At 45.1% G+C, this 19,254-nt stretch overlaps 1 protein-coding gene across 2 annotated transcripts in view; it reads left to right on the top strand.

The window, feature by feature from the left end:
* The first annotated feature begins 7,873 nt into the window (after window positions 1-7,873).
* Window positions 7,874-19,254, top strand: part of PCMT1 (protein-L-isoaspartate (D-aspartate) O-methyltransferase) — a 37,427-nt gene continuing 26,046 nt past the window's right edge. For both annotated transcript variants that reach the window (XM_069852128.1, XM_069852129.1), the window contains exon 1: window positions 7,874-8,180. In XM_069852128.1, the coding sequence (XP_069708229.1) occupies window positions 7,880-8,180 (301 nt within the window). In that variant the 5' untranslated portion in view covers window positions 7,874-7,879. The remainder of the gene's footprint in view (window positions 8,181-19,254) is intronic.

The following is a 19,254-nucleotide window of genomic DNA, read 5'->3' as shown; positions in this document are numbered from 1 at the left end:
GTCTTTCTCACAAGCACCTTCCTGTTTTCCAGCCCGATTTTCTGCTGCTGCCCCTAAGGTTCCATTAGGTGGACTTACCAGCATTTGCAGCAGTGGCTTTGTCAAAATTTCACCCGTGTTATTGCAATTTGCCTGCCAAAGCCATCTGTCACAGTTTTTTATATACATCATTCTTGAGTTCCTTGTGATCTGCCATGCTGTTTTGTAAACCTTCAGATGTGATACCAATTCAGTGATACTTTACATGCTTTATGCATCATTTGAACTTCAGTTGCAAGGAACATGTTTGTTTTTCATAATTATTGACGGCAGCATCTAAAACCGAACATATTCAAAAAGCCAGATGCTCTTGTAACCAACTGTACTGCAAGCCTTAAACCAGCTCTGTCGTACACCGCAGTATCATTATTATTCTACAGTAGCCAGCGCCTCTGATGCCCTGTATTAAGCTGCTAATAGCAATCCTGCAAGTCACTGCCAGCTCCAAGGGCATTGGGTCCACACATATTAGCTGAGTCAACAAGGAGAATCCATGGATTCCTTAAATGTGGCTGAAACTTTCGTGAAAGGGAAGAAAGCTGAAAGCATGCCTCTCTCTGCCAGAGGTTAAGGGTCCTGGGAATGAAGGCACTTACTAGATCAGTGGATGTACTAGGGCAGGATAAAGCTAATTCCTAACTCTATTGCTTTATAATCTGCTTTTCTCCAATTATCGTCTAACAATATTTTCAGAAAGGTACTTGGAGAGGCCATATTTACTGCTAGCCATAACTCCTGGAGTTGTGCCCAGTTCGATCTCTTGAACAAGTGCAGTTGCTCTGCAGGGTGCTGCAAAGCAGATTTAAGAGCACATTATCACAGGGCTATGACTGCATTCAGAAGCTTTGCTTGCCCTCACCTGGGCCTCCCACCTGGTCTGGGGCACCCTCTCAGCTGTGTTGTAGAGGAAGGCCTGTGCCCAGTCCATTGGTGACTGTCTTGACTTGGGGCCTGACTTGTCACTTTGCTTTTACCTAATGTCAAAACCATTACTGTCCCCATCCCTGCACCGCTTGCCTCGCTCAGACACTGTGAGATGGTGTCCTGCGGTGTGGCACTGTCACGCCTGGCTCCAGGCTCACCTTCCCTCATGAAAGGGGTCCCAGGCTGCTGCCTAACAGAGTCACTGCTGTGCCTGGTTCTTTCTCACCTCCTCTTTGAGTGCAGGGCTGGGAAAAGAGGGATGCTGAGTTCAAGATAATGTGAACATCTGAAATGGAAATACACACCAAATTAGCTTGAGGTTACAGGAAAATGGAGGCAAGGAGAGGAGTGAGCATAGGTGTAGATGGAAATCAGTGCAGGGTTTGGGACATAACTGTGGAAATGTTCAGCAGGAACATTTCACAAGGAAACTTCTGCTTGTGGTATATATATGCAGAAGCAGATGGGATCAGACATTGATGATCAACTTCCAATATGCTTTTAAAATTAGCAGAATTCAAATAATTTTAAGTCTAATGGGCTTATGAGCTGGGAGGGAAGAGATGAAACAGAAAGAGTAGCATGGAGGGGGTTATATACAAATGTGTGTAAGCACCGCTAAAGGATCGAGATGTGAGTGAATGTGAGGAAAAGGAGAGAGATCTGACATGTTTAAAATTAGTGGGATCTCCATGTTAGAGAAAACAAGTGATGGCCCACTCTGGTTGCTGGAATTCCTGTGCCTCTTCCCCAACAGAGCTGTCCATGCACCACTGATGTTGTTGCCAAGACACTTTCTTTGATATTTGAATAGTCACAGCAGACAACAGAAGTCCCTGGTGACTGGAAGAAGGGCAACATTGTGCCCACTTTTAAAAAGGGCAGAAAAGATGATCCTGGGAACTACAGCCAGTGAGCCTCATCTCTGTGCTTGGTAAGACCATGGAACAGATCCTCCTAGAAGCTGTCCCAAAGCACATGGAGGGTAGGGAGGTGATTTGAGACAGCCAGCATGACTTCACCAAGGGCAAGTCCTGTATGACCAACCTAGTGGCTTTCTATAATGGGGGGACCACATCAGTGGACATGGGAAAACCAATGGATGTGATATATCTGGATTTCTGTAAAGCCTTTGACATGGTCCCCCACAATATCCTTCTCTCTAAGTTGGAAAGATATGGATTTGATGGGTGGACTGTTTGGTGGATAAGGAATTGGATGGTCGCATTCAGAAAGTAGTGGTCAATGGCTCGATGTCCAGATGGAGATCTGTGACAAATGGTGCCCCTCAGGGGTCTGTACTGGGACCAGTGCTGTTTAATATCTTCATCGATGATATAAACAGTGAGATCAAATGCACTCTCAGCAAGTTTGCAGATGACACCAAGCTGAGCAGTGCAGTTATCACACAAGAAGGATGGGATGTCATCCAGAGGGACCTGGACAAGCTGGAGAAGCGGGCCTGTGAGAACCTCATAAGGTTCAACAAGGACAAATGCAAGGTCCTACAGCTGGGTCAGAGTAGTCCTAAGTTTCAGTATAGGATGAGGGATGATGTGATTGAGAGCAGCCCTGTGCAGAAGGACTTGGGGATGCTGATTGATGAGAAGCTCGACATGAGCCAGCAATGCACACTTGCAGCCCAGAACTGTATCCTGGGCTGCATCGAAAGAAGCACTGCCAGCAGGTAAAGGGAGGTGATTCTCCCTTTTTACTCTGCTCTCATGAGACCCCACCTGGAGTACTGTGTCCAGTTCTGGAATCTCCAACATAAGAAGGATGTGGAACTGTTGGAACGGGTCCAGAGGAAGGCCATAAAGATGATCAGAGGGCTGGAGAACCTCTGCTATGAGGACAGGCTGAGAGAGTTGGGCTTGTTCAGCCTAGCAAAGGCTCCAGGGAGATCTTATAGCGGCCTTCCAATACCTGAAGGGAGCCTACAAGAAATCTGGGGAGGGACTTATTACAAAGGCATGTAGTGATAGGACAAGGGGGGGATGGCTTTAAATTGGAAAGGGGAAGATTTAGCTTAGGCATTAGGAAGAAAATCTTCACAATGAGGGTGGCGAGGCACTGGCGTAGGTTGCGCAGGGAAGTTGTGGATGCCCCATCCCTGGAAGTCTTGGGTGCTGGGTTGGATGGGCCCTTGTCACTTTGCCAGTGACAAGTGGGGTTCTCGCCAGTGACAAGTGGGGTTCCCCAGGGCTCAGTGCTGGGTCCAGCCCTGTTCAATGTCTTCATCAATGATCTGGATGAAGGCATCGAGTGCACCCTTAGCAAGTTTGCGGACGACACTAAGCTGGGTGGAAGTGTCGATCTGCTGGAGGGTCGGGAGGCTCTGCAGAGGGATCTGAACAGGCTGGACCGCTGGGCAGAGTCCAATGGCATGAGGTTTAATAAGGCCAAATGCCGGGTCCTGCACTTGGGGCGCAACAACCCTATGCAGTGCTACAGACTGGGAGAAGTCTGTCTAGAAAGCTGCCTGGAGGAGAGGGACCTGGGGGTGTTGGTTGACAGCCGACTGAATATGAGCCAGCAGTGTGCCCAGGTGGCCAAGAAGGCCAATGGCATCTTGGCTTGTATCAGAAATGGCGTGACCAGCAGGTCCAGGGAGGTTATTCTCCCTCTGTACTCGGCACTGGTGAGACCGCTCCTCGAATACTGTGTTCAGTTCTGGGCCCCTCACCACAAGAAGGATGTTGAGGCTCTGGAGAGAGTCCAGAGAAGAGCAACAAAGCTGGTGAAAGGGCTGGAGAACAGGCCTTATGAGGAACGGCTGAGAGAGCTGGGGTTGTTTAGCCTGGAGAAGAGGAGGCTGAGGGGAGACCTCATTGCTCTCTACAACTACCTGAAAGGACGTTGTAGAGAGGAGGGTGCTGGCCTCTTCTCCCAAGTGACAGGGGACAGGACAAGAGGGAATGGCCTCAAGCTCCGCCAGGGGAGGTTTAGGCTAGACGTTAGGAAAAAATTCTTTACAGAAAGGGTCATTGGGCACTGGAACAGGCTGCCCAGGGAGGTGGTTGAGTCACCTTCCCTGGAGGTGTTTAAGGCACGGGTGGACGAGGTGCTGAGGGATATGGTTTAGTGTTTGGTAGGAACGGTTGGACTCGGTGATCCGGTGGGTCTCTTCCAACCTGGTTATTCTGTGATTCTGTGATTCTGTGATTAAGCAGCCTGGTCTGGTGGGAGGTGTCCTTGCCCATGGCAGGAGGGTTGGAACTGGATGATCTTTAAGGTCCCTTCCAACCCAAACCTGTCTATCATTGTCTAAATATCCATGCCAAGAATGTAGCCAAGAGATGGCCAATAGGTACCTTCAGTCCAAAAGCACCTGAGCAAGTCTGCAGGTTCCTGGGAGATAAATGTGGGCTCTTTCTCTGTGCTCTGTAACAAGCTTAACCCTAATTCAGGCTGGTCCTGGTAAGTAGCAGTCAGTTTCTATGAAAACAGTTTCTCTTGTGCTTCTGGTCCCCTAAGGGGGTAAGTATCCCTGGAATGCTTTTAAATATAGGCCAGCTAGTTTATTGCCAACAGCCTCTCTATGTGACAGCAATGCAGTTTGCATGCATCTGACAACAGAAAATGGTTTGAATTGCTTTTAAAACAATGAAGTACTTTTGTGTGAGTATTTTTACAATGTCTGTCTGTTCTCTGTACTTGCTGCCCTTTTGGAATTCCTCTAGCTCCATGGCTTCTTTCCTTCTCTACCAGCCCACTGGATATAACAGGGAGAGCTTTTATATTCTGGGGCCGGCTCTCTTGGACTGCAGAACAGTTGCCAGATCATGCTAAGGGGAAGCTGGATGGAGAACACAGAATGAAGCCGCGTCTCCTTCTCCAGGATTAAAAGAACCATACGGGAAAGGTCTGGGAAATCTATGGATGGAACTTGGTGTATGCATTGGGCAGCAGCCAGATTTTCCCTGGATTGACTGCTGGCCAGAACAGGAGAATCCCACCTTCATCTAATTTTCTTCACCCGAACCAGCAATAATGGGATGGAGTATGTGTGTTGTGTGGAGCCAGAACAAGCTTGTTCCTCTCAGATGGGTTCTCACATAGAAGACAATGTCATCCATCTCCCACTGGTGCTATGTTAGGCTCTGTGTCCTGATATCAAGAATGCTTTTAAGAAGCAATACAATATTTGAATTTATATCTGCTGGATGATACCCTATTTCCTTTAGTATTTAAACAATGTACTATTGATAGGGCCTATCTATCCCTAGTTATGTATCATTATTCTTGTGTTGCAAAAACAAAGAACTGAAAATCACGCTGAAGACCTGGTAGATAACATGCCTGCAGTGTTGTGCCTGGTTAAGAGAGGAAATGCTGCAAAACTGCAGTCATGGGAATGTGGAAGCTCGTTCGCAGGGACCAGAAGGGGGCACAAATGCAAAAGTCATAGCATTTAGGTTCCCTGAAAATGTTTGCAATAATGGAATTTGCTTTCCTTAAAGACAATAGAAGCACATATAAATTACAGGTGACAAATGAATATCTGTGGCAAAATGACTAGTTAAGGAGTTTAGGAGTGCCCAGGAATATCACATAGCTGTAGGAAGTTAATTCTATGGTGATCTGTGTTATGCCACAGACTGTAGGAGGAACCAGAGGTGCCACTTTCATAGAATCATAGACAGGTCTGGGTCGGAAGGGGCCTTAAAGATCATGCAGTTCCAACCCTCCTGGCATGGGCAGGGACACCTACCACGAGACCAGGCTGCTCAGGGTCCCGTCCAACCCAGCGCCAAACACCTCCAGGGATGGGGCAGCCACAACTTCCCTGGGCAACCTGTGCCAGTGCCTCACCACCCTCATTGTGAAAATTTTCTTCCTAACGCCTAAGCTAAATCCAATTCCAATTTAAAGCCACCCCCCACTCCTTGTCTTATCACTACATGCCTTTGTAATAAGTCCATCCCCAGCTTTCTTGGAGGCTCCCTTCAGGTACTTCATCACGTGCCTACACTGGGACAGAGCGAAGGCCACACTGGAAGCATCAGTCTGGCATCCAAGTCACTGATTTTGTGACCCAGACACCTTTTAAAAGGAATTTGTGTATGCAACCCTGTCCTGAGGCCGCTGCGGACGGCTGGTCCCCTAGCACTGCCCAGCCGACCACGCATCTCCCCGCCCGCGGCTCCTCCCGTCCTTCCCCATCTGTTTTTTGTTCCCAGGCGCTGGGCCGCGCCCCGTCCCCGCCCGCCGGCCCCCGGCAGCCCCCGACACGTAGGCCTGTCCCGCGCGGCGCGGCCGCGGCCAATAGGCGCGCTCTACGCAGATGAGGGCGGCGCGGGGCGGCGGGGATTGGCTGCGCCGCGAAGGGCGGCGGGGAGCGCGCTGGGCGCCGCGGGGGCGGCCGCGGGAGCGCCGCTTCGCCAGCCCATTCATCAGCGCAGCCCCCGAGCTCCCCGGCCCGGCCCGCCGCCCTCCGTGAGCGGGAGCTCTGCCTTTCCACCTCGCCCAGGCCTCCTCCCGGCTGTCATCGCTCTCCCCCAGCGCTAACTTTCGGCTAATTCTCCTGTCGTTGCCGGTGTTGACCTTGCCTTAATTTGTATTCTGGGTTTTCAGGATAGCATCCTCAAGAGGCCCATGTGTCTGCAGTTTCCCTCTCCTCGTTGAATGAGACAGAGATCTATTTGGGGAGGTCACGTTCAGCTTCTGGCAGCAGAAGTGGTTGAACCGTAGGGACTGTAGCTTGCAAGGAATGTTCTATCCAGTTGTATTTTTGTCAGGTTAGAAAGGACACAAACAGTGGACCCTGAAAAAGCAATGGCTGTGATCTATCTGGGCTTCTGTAAAGCCTTTGGCACGGTTCCCCACAACATCCTTCTCTCTGAATTGGAGAGACATAGACTTGATGGATGATGGATAAGGAATTGGATGGATGGTCGCAGAGAGTAGTGGCCAATGGCTCGCTGTCCAGATGGAGATTTGCGACACGTGGTGTCCTTCAGGGGTCCATACGAACAGTCACCCACAGCATCCTTTGTGGGAGCAATGCCAAGTAGATGGAAGATTAATTGGGACCAAGATAAAGCATGACGCTGGTGCCAAACATATTGGAATAAACACGGCTAAAAGACCAGGTGCTCCAAACAAGAATCATAGAATAGCTTGGGTTGGAAGGGACCTTAAAGATCGTGAGTTCCAAACCCCCTGCCGTGGGCAGAGACACCTCCCACCAGCCCAGGCTGCCCAAGGCCCCATCCAGCCTGGCCTTGAACACCCCCAGGGATGGGGCAACCTGTGCCAGAGCCTCACCATGCTCATTGTGAAGAAATTCCTCCTAATGTCTAGTCTAAATCTGCCCCTCCCCCGTTTATACCCATTGCCCCTTCAATCTCGAGTGAGTGAGAAAACGAGGCTGGAAAAACCTGCCTGGGAACGAGGGTGTGGGTGTGAAACAGACAAAACAAAATATCCTGTTGGTTTTCTTAGTTCAGGAACCGAGGAGCTGTGTGAGTCAGCTTGAAAGAGAGAAGCCAGGGTACTTTCTTAACGCGACTCCTGTGCACCGGGCTGATTAAAAGAACATAGTTAGAGAAAACTGCGAGCTCTGCGTCTCCTTCATCGCCTCGTCTCTCAATCGGAGAGACACGGACCTGCTCGGCGGGCTGGCGGGTGGACGAGGAGTTGGTTGGACGGTGGCACCCAGAGAGCGGCGGTGCCGCCCCGGCAGCCAGTCCCTCGTCCAGCCGGGCGGGGCAGCCTCCCTGCACGACAACCCCACGTCCCGCGTGTTTGTCTGTCCGTCTCCACTTCCCGCGCGGGGATGTCTCCCCCCCCCACAACCCCCACGCGCGCGCCCCCGAGGACGGACGGACGGACGGTTGGTTTTCGCGGGGGGGGGGTGGGGGTCGCGCGCATGCGCGCGGCCGCGCGCGCGAGGGGCGGCGGAGGCGGCGGGATGTCGGGCGCGCGGGGCGGTGGTCGCGTGGCCCCTCCCTCCGGCGGGCGCGCGGCAGCCGCGGCGGCGGCAGCGGCGGCCGGGGCCGGGGCGGCGGCGGCGGCGGCAGGGGGAGGAGGAGGAGGCGGGGGCGAGGAGGCGGCGCCTGTGTCGGCGCTGGAGGTCGTGTGCTTCCTGGGGAAGCTGCTGTGCGCAGTCGCGGCGCTGAAGGCGGCTCTGTACCTGCTCCGCAGAGTGTGTCTGGCGATGGCCTGGAAGTCGGGAGGCGCCAGCCACTCCGAGCTCATCCACAACCTCCGCAGTGAGTCCTGAGGCGGGGCTGTGTGTGTATGTGTGTGTGTATACGTATATGTGTGTGAGTGTGTGTGTGTGTCCGTTACCGCCCGCGCGCACCTCGCCGAGGGGAGGAGGAGGCGGCGGCGCGCGCGGGGAGCGGGCGGGAGGGGGCTGCGCGCGTGCCCGGCGCCCGCGGGGCGGGGCGGGGCCGGGGCCGCTGCGGCGGGGAGGGGGGGGAAGCGACCGCCGCTGTCACCCTCCGCAAAGGAGCGGGGGGAGCTTGTGTGTGTGTGTGTGTGTGTGTGTGTGTGTTTGCGCGCCTCTCCTCGGCCACCGCCCCTTGGCCCACTCCCCCGCCCCGTCCCCCAGCGCTAGGGAAACGCGCCCGGGAGGCCGGCGTTGTGCTGCTGCTGCTGTTGTTGTTGTTGTTGTTGTTGTTGTGACGCCTCGCCGCGTCTCCGAAATGGTCGCGGTTGGACCCGGTCCCGAGTCGCCCCTTTTCGAGGAGGCGTCGTGGGATGTCCCTGCCGGCCGCTGGGGACTTGGAACTGGGTGGTCGTTAAGGTCCCTTCCGACCCAAACTGTTCTGTGATCTGCGAATTTGTGACGCGCGCATGCTGAAATCGCACTTGCGTGGAAATACAAGTGCGTGGACTTGCTTAAATTGCAGTTTTCGGTCGCAACAAGAGTGCTGTCCTTGAATGGGATGCCTCGTGCTTGACCGCTGGGAGGTGACAGGCTCGTGCCGCCCGGGGCTTGGCATCCCTCATCCCTTGTGGGAATCATAGGATCACTAGGTTGGAAAAGACCCACAGGATCATCCAAGTACAACCATTCCTATCTGCCGCTAAAACAATGTCCCTGAGCACCTCGTCTGCCCATCTTTTAAATACCTCCAGATATGGTGACTCAACCACCTCCCTAGGCAGCTTCTGTCAGTGCCCAATGACCCTTTCCATGAAACATTTTTTCCTGATGTCCAGTCTGAACCTCCCCTGGTGGAGGCCATTCCCCCTTGTCCTGTCACCTGGGAGAAGAGGCCAGCTCCCTCCTCTCTCCAACCTCCTTTCAGGTAGCTGTAGAGAGCAATAAGGTCTCCCCTCAGCCTCCTCTTCTCCAGGCTAAACAACCCCAGCTCTCTCAGCTGCTCCTCATAAGACTTGTTCTCCAGCCCCTTCAGCAGCTTCATTGCTCTTCTCTGGGCATGCTGGGAGGGTTGTGCTGTCCCTGAGCTGCATGTGGAAGGTGCTGGGCAGCTGCTTGGTGGACCTCAGTGTGAATCAGCAGGGTCCTGTCTGTGTGATCTGGGCTGGGAGGACTGTAGGATGAGATAGCACCTCTGTTCAGAGCTTCCATTTTTCATATTAGCCTCGGATTAATCTGTGTTAGATACACAGATTCCCTTCCTCTCCTTGAGAAGTAAAAGTATGTAGATTTGGAACCGGCAGTTGTCTTCAATTATTCTGATGCTGCAGGACCACAGGCAACTTCACCTGTCTGGATTCCTCTACTTTTTTGAGACACAGAATTGTCCTTGCTGTTTTCTCCAGTCTGTTTGTGTTAGGTCCCCTGACCCCATGGTCTTTTCCAGGATTTTCCTTTGCCACTCTTTAGAGAATTCTTCCATCCAATATAGCAGTATTTGCTGAAGTGACTTTCAGTTTCACTGTAGAAATTGCCTGTTTAACAAGTAGATAACAGCTTCTCTAGTTAGGATAGTTGCAGTGCGTGTTTCTTATGTGTTTTGTTTTGCAACTGTAAGAACTACAATCATAGAATCATAGACTGGTTTGAGTTGGAAAGGATCTTAAAGATCCTCTAGTTCCAACCCCCCTGCCATGGGCAGGGACACCTCCCACCAGCCCAGGCTGCCCAAGGCCCCATCCAGCCTGGCCTTGAACACCCCCAGGGATGGGGCAGCCACAGCTTCCCTGGGCAACCTGTGCCAGCACCTCACCACTCTCATGGTGAAGAAATTCCTCCTTATGCCTAGTCAAAATACTGTTTTAGTGAAACAGAAAATTTAGAAATGCTATTTTAGTGAAATTCTATTCCCTTACACAGCAGGGGAAGACTTTCTGATGTAGAAATGGATGTCGAGCTCCAAACTATATCAAAAAAGTGATTATTGCTAGAATTGTCTTTGGCTCTGAAAACCTGAAGCCAAAATTGGTTTCTGTGTTGAAGAAAACAATGACAGAATTTTTCAACACATGGAGGCTATTTAGTTATTACATAGCAATAGCAGTATAGGAGGAGGAGAGGAAAGTAAAGTAGAAGCCGTTAATATTGTAATTTCGAAATATACAGTGGTTGTAATTACCTGGAAAATTATAGTTTGTAATTTCTCCCCCTTTGTTTTGCTTATGTATGTCAAAATATTTTGAGGGATTTTAAATAGTGGTTTGGAAATAAAACGTAGCAGAGGCAGAGCGGCTTTTGATCTTGCAGCAAGATTGTGATGTTGACTTCAGTTCTGACATAGGGCTTCGTAAGTGTGGGGCAGTTGCAGCACCCAGACTGTAACTTTTAGGTGTAAGTTGATACCTTGTTGCTTAAGTTGGGAACAAGTTTAGAAAAAAGTATGCATTCATATATAATTTGCTCAGGTATGTTTTATTGGTTACAGAAAGACTAAAATGTTCTAGAGAATTCCATTTGAGTAGATCCCTCAATGTATCTAACTTTTTTTCCTCTAAAAGCAGCTAAGTAGCATAGCATTTCTAGCATTTTTATGCTAGAAGTAGGAATGCAAGGCGGATGAGGTTAATTTGATGTTGTCTGCCTGTTTCTCTTCTGTGTAACTTAGTAACTGAGTGTGTAGTTTGCAAAATTTAAATTAAAGGCGGTAATGCAGGTTCTCTCAGCACAGTATGTTTTCCTCTGCAGCAGCCTGGTTGAGAGGTTCTTGGTCCTGCCCTTACACCACAGGTCTTCTTTTTGCTGTGCTTAGAAAACTGCCTTTGAGGGAGGCTCTGTTGGAAGACTGTGTCACTTCCTCTTTACTCCCCTGTGGAAACACCAGGTTTTGAACTCCTCAATATCTGTAAGCTGTTGTACTGTTGTGGTTAGAGAACCAGCGAAATTTGTTATAGGTATAAGTGGGCTGGGGAGTATGGGAGATTCTTAAACTGACTTTGCTTCCAAATAAAAACATAAATGGAAAACTGTAGGCTATGTGTTCTTTTCCTTTAAAAGAGTTATAAAAGTTATTCTTCATTATAAGTTGTTATTAGCACTTACTAGCACTTCTATTTTTTGACAACAAGGCAGTCAAATTTCACAAAACTGTATAAACATACGCTCATTGCTCATTTGTCATTGTTTTAACTGTAGAATTAACTTTTCTGTAATGGTAACGATCACTGCCAGAGCAGTGGCAAGTGCTTTTTTGTATTTGCATACAAATTTAGGCAAGTGTTCTTTACAAGCCTTATCTTTGCTTTCATGTCTGAAAAGGGACAAACTAATGTAGAGGAGTCTGGAACTCTGCATATTTTTCAGTGCATACTTAGAGACAAGTGACTGAATAACACTGCACGACTTTTTATTTTGTTGGTTTGATTTTTATCTGCTTGTTGCATTGTAAACATGTTCTTTCACCATTAATTTGAGGCATCATACAGTTTGTGACATAAAATAAACCTGCTTAAACTGCACTTTTTCATCACAACAAAAATCCTGTCCTTAAATGTGCTGTTTCCACGAGGTAGTCAGCCACTTTGTTTTCCAGCAATTCTCAAAACTACTTCTCATTTACTGAAAGTAGCTGCCTTTGAGATTGAGCAAACTTTCCCCCTAAAACTATTTAAATCAAGATCTTTTAGCAGACAACACTTCTAGGAAGCTATCTAAATGCAACTTACTGTAGGGTTAGCAATAACTATGTTTAAACGTATAGCTGTGACTGGAGTTTCTTTTTGTTATAACTTACTATATAGGGATGCTGAGAAAGCAGGAAAAAACTGGCTAATTTATGACTTATTTACTGTTATCTTGATTGATTGAAGGTCTTTGGGTTCTCAATCTGTATCTTTTTTTTCCCCTCTCTTTGCCTACAGTTATCCACTGCTCTCTTGCCTCACTTTTGGGTCATTTTGATCTCCTGTCTTTTATAGTTGGGTTCTTGCCAAGCCCTGTTACTTTACACACCAACATCTTAGAAATCAGCTTTTCTTTTCCACCTGCAGAACTGAGAAATTGGTCCCTATCCAATTCACAGTCCATCAAAATTAATTAAGTTTCCTTATCACACCTCTGTTTCTCTCCTCCAGTCAATATGGTGTGCTGGCATATGACAATCTTTCTTTGCTTATTCCCCCCATCATGTTGTGCTGATGGTGTTATAGCCACGTATACATGCTTTTGAATCCATATTTCCAGGGGAAAGTGAGAGCGAATTAATTTGACTGTGGCTAAAGTGCTGCATAATGTCATTAACCACGTGTGGGCTTGTTTCCTTCTATAGTCCTTACCTGATAAACTTGTATCACAAAAGTTACATTAAGCCTATGAAAGATTCTTGTGTGGTCGGTGACTGTCCTCCATGGATGATTAGTGGCACTCCCCTTGATATGGCTGAATCTTGTAGCTCTAAAAAATACCTGGGCCTGACACAGAACTACTGGATAAAGTGGAGGAGTGCTTGCAATGGATTGGGCTTAATTGAAGCCTTTTCAGAAAGTTGACGTCTTGGAAGGATGTATTATTCTGTTATTGATTTACTTAGCAGACTAGGCCGATGTAGAAGCTATGTACCAGGAAACCCTTGATTTGGCAATTTGAGCTGCCATCAAGGAAAGGCTGTAGCTAATGGCATGTACCTGTGATGCTATCCTGTATTCCAGGAATTGTGATGAAGACCCTGGTATTAACAGAGGCTCAGGGCTCATTCCTAGTGCACAGGCTCAAAGACTGCAGAGAATTGTGCAGTCATTGGACGAGACAATAAGAGTGGTTGTTCTGCAAGAGGGTGTCAAGAAAGAATTTGAAAGATTATGAATTGAAGCAAGAGGAGATATGGGTAAAATTTCATCTGGTTGGGGCCTAGCGCAGTCCTGGTGATTTCAGAGGAAGCAGGTGGTGAGGAACTAGTGTCAGAATGGGAGATACCTGCTTCAGAAGTTATTTTTACAAGGTCCTCTAACTGACAAAACTAGGAATATGTAACTTGGACCAAACTGCTATCCTGAGGCCATGGAATTTGCAATTTTGAGAAGGATAAAATCAGTAACAATTGAATTGACTGTTAGAGGCATTCCCCACAGAAAGCTCATCATGGTGTTACAGCTAAGAGCTAACGTCTTCCCTCAAAAAAGAATATCTAGCAAGGGGCAGACAAGAAAATCAAATCTTGTCAGCATTGTCACACCGAGAATGAAACCTGCTCGCATACTATTAGATATTGCCATGTGGCACATGATGCTAGGATTAAGAGACATAACCAACTATGTGAATTGTTTGCGGATGAAGCTAAGAGGAAAGATTGGGTAGTGTTCCAGGAGCTGCTCTTTGAAGTCAAACAAAGTGAGTTATACAGACTGGACCTGCTATTTGTTAAAGATGAGGGAGTTGTAGTAGGCATCACAGTTAGGTTTGAGAGTAAATCAACGTCTTTGACAGATGTAGTGGTAGAGAAAGAAAAGAAATACCAACATCAGTTCAAGAACTGATGCATGTCACTGCTATTAAATATATTAGATTTCCTTCAGGAGTACATGGCAAGTAGTGTTAAGGCAGTTATGAATTGTTAGCATTAAGACTTCCCAGTTCCCAACAAGAATAGGTCGCTTGTTGCCTATCAAATAGGGTGCTATTTTCTTCAGTAGTTATTGTATGTATATTTGCTAGCCAAGTATGCCTATTTTACGATCTTAAAAAATAAGTGAACTGTAATTTTATAAACTAATGAGTTGTAAATAACCTGATTCGTTCTTTCTGTCTATGTGAGGTGGTAGCCAGGCTCCCAAGAGTGTTGAAAGGCAGAAGGGTAAGTGAGACACGATAGGGTATTGGTACTATGTAGGGACAACAAGGGGCTTAGAGTCAGGACACATCATCTACTCTGCTAAAAGACATTAATCAGCAGTCTTTAGCTAGGTGTACAGGCCACCTTTACTTAACCTGGAAAAGGAACGTGTATAATTTTATATATATTTGATAAGTTGCAATTTACAAGATACCACAATTTCCATAGAATTTTGTGCCTCATTTGAGACCAGGTACTTAATTTTTCAGTGTGAACGGTGTTTTGATTTAGTATATTTAGTATATGTTTAAATATTGTTAGGCTTTGCAATTTCTTTTCTTGGACATGGTAAAGATATTTCTCTTGAGTGTTTTATTATTTAGATGTTAAATAATTTAAAATGACATCTTGGCAAGTTTTACTGTAGTGAAGGCTTATCTGCAATGAGTCTGCACCTTTGTTGCAGGCTTCTGGTTGCTGAGGACAAATTTCTTTGGGAGCAGCCATGAATGTGAAGGCGTTGAATATGGCTGAGCCTGAGCTGGATTCAGCAAGGACTAAACATTGGATTGATTTGGTTTTGCTCCCCTGTCATGTAATTTTCCTTGGTTTGCCCAAATCTCTTCAACATCTGGCTAATTTTGCTCAAGGAAGATCAATGTAACTTGGATGAAGCATGAAGAAGAGAAATAGCAATGGAAAATTAAACCAACAAAAAATGCTTAACCCAAGTTTAATACCTCTGCTATACAAGCAGTTATGTTGCTTTTGGGGCATTCGGTGAACACGCTTTCCTTCAATGTATATGTTGTGTTGAGGGTTAAGTGACTAAGAATTGTAACTCATGACAGGACTGGGAAACAGTTGAAAATGGAACTATTTTTTTTAATTAAGAATTAACACATCCACTGCTATTTTACTTTACGAGTATCTAAAATTTCTTAAATTTAGTTAATCTCGAATGATGTAAAGTTTAAACCTGTGATGTTATTTTTTAGAGCACTGAGGTTTTTTTTTAATTTTGATAGCAAGTAACATTCTCATCCTATTTTATCTGTGTGTAAATTAGGTTTGTGCTCTTAACTGGTTCTTTGTTGTTGACGTATTTTTTTTCCCCTTGGTGTTAGACAAGGTGTTGATGTAATGTTAAAAACATACCCATTCTTTGCCACAACCACCCCAACATTCAGTGCAATGAAGTCCAAGTCCTTAGTCATCCACGAAGAAAAGAGAGCATGTTTGTTATTTTGTCTCTGGTTGGGTTTAATGGCATAATACTATTTTTTGCTGGTAATCTGAAGCTACCTAATAATCCGTAGTAAAATGGAAATATAATTTTGCAAATGTGTCCCTTACAGGTGATTTCCATTGCTTGTGGGCGTGTTAAAAGGAGGGAGTCTGGTATGTTTTAGTTTCAATCTAACTTTAAGCTTCTTTTAATGCTACTATTTCTTTCATCCTGATGTAGTATCAAGAGCTCACTAAGAGCTATTAGTAAGCTTGGAAAGAAATGCATAATGTTCTTGTTCTTTTGTATGATTGTTTCTGAGAATGTATTACCTCAGTCATGTTTTTTAGTGTTATGCTAATACATTTTTAAGTAAAAATTTTTCTTAAGACTCTTACAAGATTAATAAAATGAATGTTTTTAATTTTTATTTAAATTGGCAAATTGTGGCCGACATGGAGTAAACTTTTGCAGAGCTTGAGACCAGTTATTGTTTGGAATGACATCTCTCATGGAGTGGTTGACTTGAGTTTTATTTTAATTCTTCAGAACCTAATTACTGCAACATTGGACTTGAGCTCAAAATAGTTTTAAATGCTTGCACTATTGAAATCTGAAAAAGATGGGTCAGGCAAAAATAACTTTAGAAATTTTTCCTTATTTCTGTTAGTATGACAGCTTTGTCCTAAGAGTTGGGGTCATGTTTTGCTAATCTTTTGATCTTCCTCAGCTTTTGCATAGTATTAGTGCCTGTTTTAATGAAACCACCTTCATGACAACAGGTGGTCTGGCTGTTCATGTGGTCTGCTGGTCTTGACAGAATTGGCCTTTCTGAAAACAGGTCAGCATAGTGGTTTCACGGAGTCTGCTCAGTAAAGTGTAAAATGTACAGCATCTGTCTTTCTTTAAAGATCTACTAAAGCTGTTGACATGGCCTTGCCTCAAGCCTTACTGTGAAGGGAGTTGCTTATCTTATCTGTCCCATGCAGCTGAGTTTATCTTAATCACTGTAACAGTTTTTAGTTACTTCTGATTTTTTTCCCTAATTTTTATTAAACTCTTCAGTTTTGACATTCCATGTGATTTGTAAGTGAAGTTCAGCATTCTCAAAATCAAGGTGTACTAAGAGGTACAGTCTTTCTTATCTGCACACAGGCGTTAAAGGTTCTTGGAAAATGCAATTCTATGTTCTTGCAGGCTGAACCCAACCTTAAAGTCACTTTCTTCTTTCAAGTACTCTCAGTAGTTGCTTCACTCAGCTGCTGTTTCAGGCTTAGACGAACTCAACATAACCATTCCAATAAATGTGAGTACATTATGGACAGTTTTTGTGGTGAAGATATGAACTGTAAGACTGTGAGCCAAAAACTAGCATGCCATTCTTCACCCCCAAAGAGAGGAATAATTAGTGCTAACTTTGCGAGATTGGCCTACAGTATGAAGGAGCAATACAACTGTGGCCAAGTATGCCTAAGTTAGTTATCTGCTGACTTTCAGATGCATGAAAATGAATAAAGAGCTTTTATCCATTATACCAAAATGGATGGGCTGTTTTTGAAGGTCATAGTTATTGAGTAGGAAAGGAGTACTCCCTTAACATAGAAGTGAAATTTTTGAAAGTAAGTTTGTATTTGTGTGAATCTTGAATCTGTATGCTAGCTTGTTGTGTTGAACTTAGCTTTTGGTTCCCATGTGGTTTTACTACTGCATGTTTTAAGTAGCATGTAAATGCCAATTTAATTTTAAAAAAATTACTTTTAATTTCTGCCTCTGGGGTTTTCATGGGATTCAATCTTTACTTTTTAATTTCTGGACTCTAATTCTGATGGACCCATACTTTTCTCGGTCTTTCCATTATCGTGTTTCTGAATGACAGACTCTCAACTGATTCCTTCCATACAGCCATATGCAACGTTCTTTTTGAGTAACGCAGTATTGTGAATCCAAATCACAGTGATAACAAGTGTGCAGCTGAGTGTTTGAGGCAGATAATGTAAGAGTAGCAGCAAAGCACAGAGGCGTGTATGTATGAGTGGTTAAAAAACCACTTGTTTGCAAACACCTACTTTCAGTTTCTTTAGCACAAAGAGCTTTGTATGTTTTGGGGTCAGTGTCTTTCATTGGACTTTGGGATGCTGATCCATCACTTCTTGTTCAAAGTGCTTTCTTTGTGTTCGTGACTTACAGTGAAATCTTCCTGCGCTTGTTACTTAAATAAAATTCTATTAACCAAATTGCTTTCCTTCCCATCTTTTTCTTCCCCTTCCCCATGCAAAATGACCCCAACCTTAAAAATGTGAGCTGTTCAAAACCAACTAACTTCACATAACTTGAAAATCAAAATGTGGTTCTGTTCCAGCCTACCTTCCTGTTGAAAGTTGCCAGCTGGTTTGCATGGTCAGAAGGAGACATCTGGAAACTGTTATTTGTAATTTAAGTAATTTTAATCTACTTGATTTCGTCTTTTGTAGTATAGAGCTGTATATATGTGCTTTTGCATCATGCTTTAAGACCTCTACATGATTTAAAACCATCATTGTTTTGCTGAAAAATCATCTCCACGAGTGAAGTACTTTACAGTGGTTATTGAGGAAGTAATCTAGGGATAAACTGAACTACATGGATGCTGAGATAGTCCCACAGTAAATGTTTTTGGATCTGCATGAGCACTTTATTTATGTAAAGCCAGCAACAGGAGGTGTATGAGTAGCTGTTTATAGTTTGTATAGTAAGCTTGTGTGCTGGATTGTATCATGTGGCAATGAGACATCCTTTTGCTGATCTGGAAGCTAGTGCTGGTGTAGATGTTGACTGCTAGTATTTAATGGTTTGGTTGGGAAATTTTATGAGCAACACTCAGAATGCCATTAGTGATGTAGACAGTTCTTTGAAAGATAAACACTTTGGTAATGTATTTGTTGCTAAATAAAAAGATGATTGTTTTAATTCTTGCAAGTCTGTGGTATCTTTTCAGACTTTAGCTCTTTTTTTCCTTGCTGTGACAGCCGACCGCCCGGTTTCCCAGGTTACATTCAACAGTGGTATATTTCCACCTTCAAATTCAAGTACTGCTCTGTGAGCTCTTTTCCTGTTTTCATGGTGTTATTTGTGGAAAAGTAGCAGAGCAGAGTGAGTTTTCAAAACATGCTCCAATTATGTCAAGTTGTCATTGCCACAGCCTCTGCACAGAGTAACTCTTGAACTCCGCAGGCTGTGCTCCACTCCAAAGTGTGGTAACTTCTTGGTTTCAGCACTTTGAAGCTTAGGAGTTATGCTAATATAACTCTGTTTATTAGCATTTATTTTTTATTTTAAGCTGTAAGCTAATGCACTTGTGTATTAGCCTTTGCTTGTAAATACTTTGTAATTTAGTATCTGATTTGTTTCCAGTTACTGATTATCAGTGTCTTTAAGCCCAGCAGTCTCCTCAAAGAGAGTCTTCTGTGCATGTTATCACTGAAAAAGATAATCAACCCCTATATATTTAATTGTGAATTATTTTTCTCCAATATATAGCTTCCTTTTAAATTTTAGAAAATATTTTGCATTGGCATTTTTTAATAAATAATTCACTGTTGATCGTCTCGTTTTTTCAGCACTTAGAGATGGCATGAAATTAGAAGTCGATTTTTTTTCTTTTTTCTTTTCTTTTTTTTTTTCCTCAAGGTAAACTCTTATTATTGGCTTTTTTTTATGGATATACTTGTTGTTTGGACTTCAGTTCTTAATCTGATAGGGATTTGTTCCAGGCATAATTAAGATCCTGGCAGTTGGTCATCTTGGGACTGACTGCTGCAGGAAGGAAAGGACATTCATTGGAGTTCAGTACCTTGCAGTTGCTGTGGTTTTCTATATTCAGCTGTGAGACTAAGAAAAATTCTTTTTGTTGTCAGTGCAGAAACA

Source organism: Phaenicophaeus curvirostris, chromosome 2 (genome assembly GCF_032191515.1).
Source record: "Phaenicophaeus curvirostris isolate KB17595 chromosome 2, BPBGC_Pcur_1.0, whole genome shotgun sequence".
Classification (NCBI taxonomy): domain Eukaryota; kingdom Metazoa; phylum Chordata; class Aves; order Cuculiformes; family Cuculidae; genus Phaenicophaeus; species Phaenicophaeus curvirostris.
This window is presented reverse-complemented; position numbering and strand designations above follow the sequence as displayed.